This window comes from Corylus avellana, chromosome ca5 (genome assembly GCF_901000735.1).
Source record: "Corylus avellana chromosome ca5, CavTom2PMs-1.0".
Lineage (NCBI taxonomy): Eukaryota > Viridiplantae > Streptophyta > Magnoliopsida > Fagales > Betulaceae > Corylus > Corylus avellana.
The window spans coordinates 9,446,360-9,450,795 of NC_081545.1; the positions used below are offsets into that span (position 1 = coordinate 9,446,360).

Sequence of the window (4,436 nt, forward strand, 5' to 3'; positions counted from 1 at the left end):
GGGAAGGTCTCCGCTGCCCTACCCTACCCTGCTCTCTTTTGTGGCCGCCACGGCCACCGTTGTCTACCGACTTCACCAAGTGGAAAGAAAGCCTAAAAAGCAAAAGAATGAAAATGACATTTTCCCAGTGACCATGATGGATTTGGTGTGGATAGGGTCTTTTCAGATCTTGGACTCTTGCTTTGAAAACAACTAACAAGCAAACTTGATGACAACAAATTAAGTTGGCTGTTTTTGTCTCGATTGGTGACTTTTCTTTCATTCGTGATCACTTTCTTCTTCGTTTGGGGTAGCCCACTCCCATACTCTACAACCCCAAGAAACCAATGTTTCCTTTGCGTATGTGAGGACCCAACATAGATGCGTGTTATCCATAACCCATCTAATCATTAATAATCATTCTATGAACATTTCAAATTGAAGTCAAGCACGTATCTGACTTAATGAAACAATTTAGTTCACATTTAGACATGCTCCACAGAAGTATATTATAACGCACTGGTAATTACATATATAATAATCCCAGCTCTGGGAATGCACGACATCTCTAACATGTAGTACATAGATCCGGCTGAATGTGCTTATACTCATAATTTTTACAGGTATAAAGAAAGAGATGTTCAGAAGGAAAGAAGACACAAAATTGCACAACAGAAGAGGAAAAAACAGATTCTGCTGAGCGACTTATCCGCCTGCATTACGTGCCTTCGGACTCTTCGGCTAGTGCTCCCTGCAAGGTGGTACGAGTTCGGATACGTATATAAGTTTGTAATGGTGTTTCCAAACACCCTTGCGTAAACCATTTCTCCAAATACACCGATTGTTGGATCGAACATGTTTGTCGTTGCACTACCGGGAGTAAGAGTTGACGAGGTGGTACCATAACTGCCTGGGTTCGGGTGGTATTGCCGTGATTGATATGATGAATAATTGCCACCATAGAGTTGCTGAGTTTGGTATGCGTTTGCTGTGTTGTCAACCCCACAAGCAGGACCAGGAGGTCTTCGAGGAATGACCATACCAAGATGGGGAGCCTTGCCTTTAGAAGGCTTTGTGGTTTGGCCCTTGCCATAGAGTGGGACAAGGGAAGCTTGAGAAATTTCAGCTTTGCATACGGGACACTGCTGCTGTTGCTGGTCTTCATTTTCAGCAGATGAGCTCTGGAAATGAAGCCATTTGTACAAGCAGGGCCAGCAGTAGAGGTGACCGCAGAGGGTAACCACTGGTTCTTGCACAGTCTCTAGACAGATGTTGCAGTCAAAGCCACCTGAGGTGCTGTTTTCAGAATCTGGGATTGCATTCCACTTCTCTAGGGAAGACTTATCTTCTCCAAAGGAATCATTTTGAGCCATGGCCTCCTCAAAGTACTGCCCTATGTCCATTTATCTGCTGCAGAGAATATGCACTCCTTTGGTTCAACCTAAATCTGAGTACATAATCAAAAGCAAGAAAGTTAGAGTCATACATATCTAAATTTACAGCTCAAAAGCATGTTTAATAAAGAAAGTTCATTTCTTAATTCTAGAGAGAGAAGCAAAACACATCTCAAATCACTATTTGCTATTGAACTAAAAGTTCCTAGAAGCTGACAATTCAATCAAGAACACATTAAACCCCTGACATGTTTTCCTTTTCTACTTTTTCTTTTTCTGTTGGCAGAGAAAGATGCCCGAAGACAGACAACTTGATACAAAAGATATATCTCAGCAACCAAACACACCTCAAATTCTTCATGTTCAATAAATCTATTATACCACCAACTATGGTTTATGTTTAACAACAGAAAGAGCCAAAGGGCAAAAAGAAACAAAGGTCTCCATCCACCCAAAGGGAAAGTCAGATAAAATAATAAATACATGGGACCACTAATTTATATCTAATCAAATCAGAATAAATTATTTTTGGTGAGAAGTTGCATAGAGGAAGCGTACTGGAGATTAAGCCACAGAATTATCCCTTTCGGTTCTTCTAGAAAGTTTAATTCACAAATTCATTTTATATTGCTTTTAATATTCTTTTGATAAGTATTTTTACCCCAAGGGGAGGGGATCCCAAGGGGATAATTATGTGTCTTAATCTACAATACACTGCCTCTAAGCAACTTCTCATCATAAATAATTTATTCTCTTAATCCCCTTGTATACTTTTAATATTATAAGAATCCCATTCCCATGTTGGCAAATTAATCAGTGCTAGATATTAAAGGACTTAAGGAAATTACATGGAAGATGTCATCTTTGGAAGCTTATGCATAGATTCAATCAAGCTTTGAATCCAAAATTTGAAATTATCAAAATATTGAAGATATATCAAAAAAATCACAACAGCATTAAAAAACAATCACAATACCTCAAAATCTTAGAAAAAACATATTATAGTTAGAAATCCTTGCAGAAAAAGTTTCCTCTTCTTTTCTTTTTTATTTTTTTTTTTATTTTTTATTTTTTTTGTGGAAAGTAATTAACAGATCATGAAAGTTTTTGGCAAGTAAATTGGGAAACCTGAATACATCTAGCCAATTCACAACTACCATCCAACTACCCACCCAACTCAACTTTCAATGAGTAGAGCACCTACCGGAAATAAAATTACAATGATTGAAATCATTTAACTTGCAACTACAAAACCATGAAGCAGAAACTACTTCAGAAATTAAGCCATATTAGGTAACTTTTTTTTTTTTTTTTTTTGATAAGTAATTCGCCACAAGGGAGGAAGGAGAGATTTGAACTCTGGTTCATGAGGCATGGTCTCCAGTAAATTGAGCTGCCCCCGAGGTGAAGGCCATATTTGGTAACCTTATATTGAGCTTCAGAACAATAAACTTCATTAAGCAACAAAATTTTAAGTCCACAACACTAACATCTCTAACATCTCATCTTTTGCTAATGAAGTTTTGATTTAAATGGACAGAGAAAGATAGAGACTAATTGAGAAACCAATACAATCTCTCACCCTCTTAATAACACAACAGAAACTATTAAGAACTTGAGATTTATCATGATTCAAACATCTATCATTCCAATCATGTATGCAAAAATACAAAACTCAAAATTTTAACAGAACATAGAACATTGATATGATAAAACTAAGATCCAAAAATATTTATCTAAGCAACGGTAAGGGATAACATTTGAATCCCGGCTAATTCTTATGCAAGGCACTAGATCCTTTAAGTAATGAACAATAAACCTCTAAAAGTGCCTCCATCGATGCTTCCAATCTGTGCTCGGAATCAAGGAGACAGATAACACAAGCAACAACAATTTCCTAATCTTCCTCTGTTTCACTCTCTCTCACACACACACACACACACATATATATATAGGCAAAGGAAAATTTTCCCTAGCATCGAATTACGACCTACAAACTGCAATTCATGTTCCGGCAGAGCCGACCCACGAAAATAACGAACCGGACAATTCCAATACAGCATTTAAACTACTCTTTGGAAAGAGACAACAAAATGGTAACCGACCATAGTCTTCTAGGAGACAACCGAGTCTTGTGCAAGCCATATTTGATCAAGCTTAACCAAAAACGCGTTTTATTTTATTTTTTTCAATTTCACAGAGCAAAATCATCTCTTTAAATCATCCAAGAGGGGGAGAAAATCAGATAAGAGAGAAACAAAGCAGAAAACAACACAAACCCAGCTAGCAAAATCTTGTTTTTTCTCTTCTTTCTCTCTCGAGCTTGAGTTCCATGACGTAGAAACTAACCCACATAAAAACCCAGTCCTGTTTTCCAGGGAATTAAAGTAATTGTGAACATCCCCTAGAAAATCTTTTCCTCAGAAAATGTCCAACCCAAAAAACAGAGACGGCACCCAATCCCCAAAGATTTCAGAGACGGATCTAATCCCATTACCCTCTTCTACATGCACAAAAGAGAGACACAGACAGAGAGAAAGAGATAGTGAAACGTACAAATACTAGAGATTGTTCCGCGATATGTCTGTTGGCTGTAGCTTTTGCCAATGGCGTTCCAGAGAGAGAGAGAGAGGGAGAGAGAGAGATTGAGAGGTTACAGAGGAAACTGCAAGGCAGTGAGAAAGAAAGAGCCATCGGCATTGAGGTATTTATAGACGAAAAAAAAACCAAGTAAATATTTACACGCATAAAATATAGCGAGCAAGAGACAAAATAGTTATGGAGCTAGAGGATAAACATTGCCCTTACCTCGCGCTCACGTGGAACCCGCCTCTTGCCCGCCGGTTATGATAATCTCCGTATAATTTGGCAAAATAGCTACTAAAACAGTTCAAATTTCAACTTTTTATCTATGAAATTTTAAAGGTTAATTATATTTTTATTTACATAATTTAAATATTTTTTATTAAAAATTATGAAAAAATATTTTCATAATGATCCCTTAAAAAATGAAAAAAGTTTTAGAAAAAAAAGAAAACAGGTAAGAAAAACAATAAAAAATAA

The 4,436-nt window shown here is 37.1% G+C and overlaps 1 protein-coding gene across 2 annotated transcripts; it reads right to left on the reverse strand.

The window, feature by feature from the left end:
- Nucleotides 1-471: 471 nt before the first annotated feature.
- LOC132182471 (E3 ubiquitin-protein ligase RMA1H1-like) lies at nt 472-4,063 on the reverse strand. Of its 2 annotated transcripts, XM_059595726.1 has the most exons (3): nt 3,930-4,063; nt 2,732-2,809; nt 472-1,426 (listed from the first exon to the last, which is right to left on the reverse strand). In XM_059595726.1, exon 3 carries the CDS (start codon nt 1,380-1,382, stop codon nt 621-623), a length of 762 nt encoding a protein of 253 aa, XP_059451709.1. In that variant the 5' UTR covers nt 1,383-1,426; nt 2,732-2,809; nt 3,930-4,063; the 3' UTR covers nt 472-620. The 2 variants fall into 2 exon arrangements, with proteins under 2 accessions (XP_059451709.1, XP_059451708.1); XM_059595725.1 differs by lacking the exon at nt 2,732-2,809.
- Between the last annotated feature and the right edge of the window lie 373 nt (nt 4,064-4,436).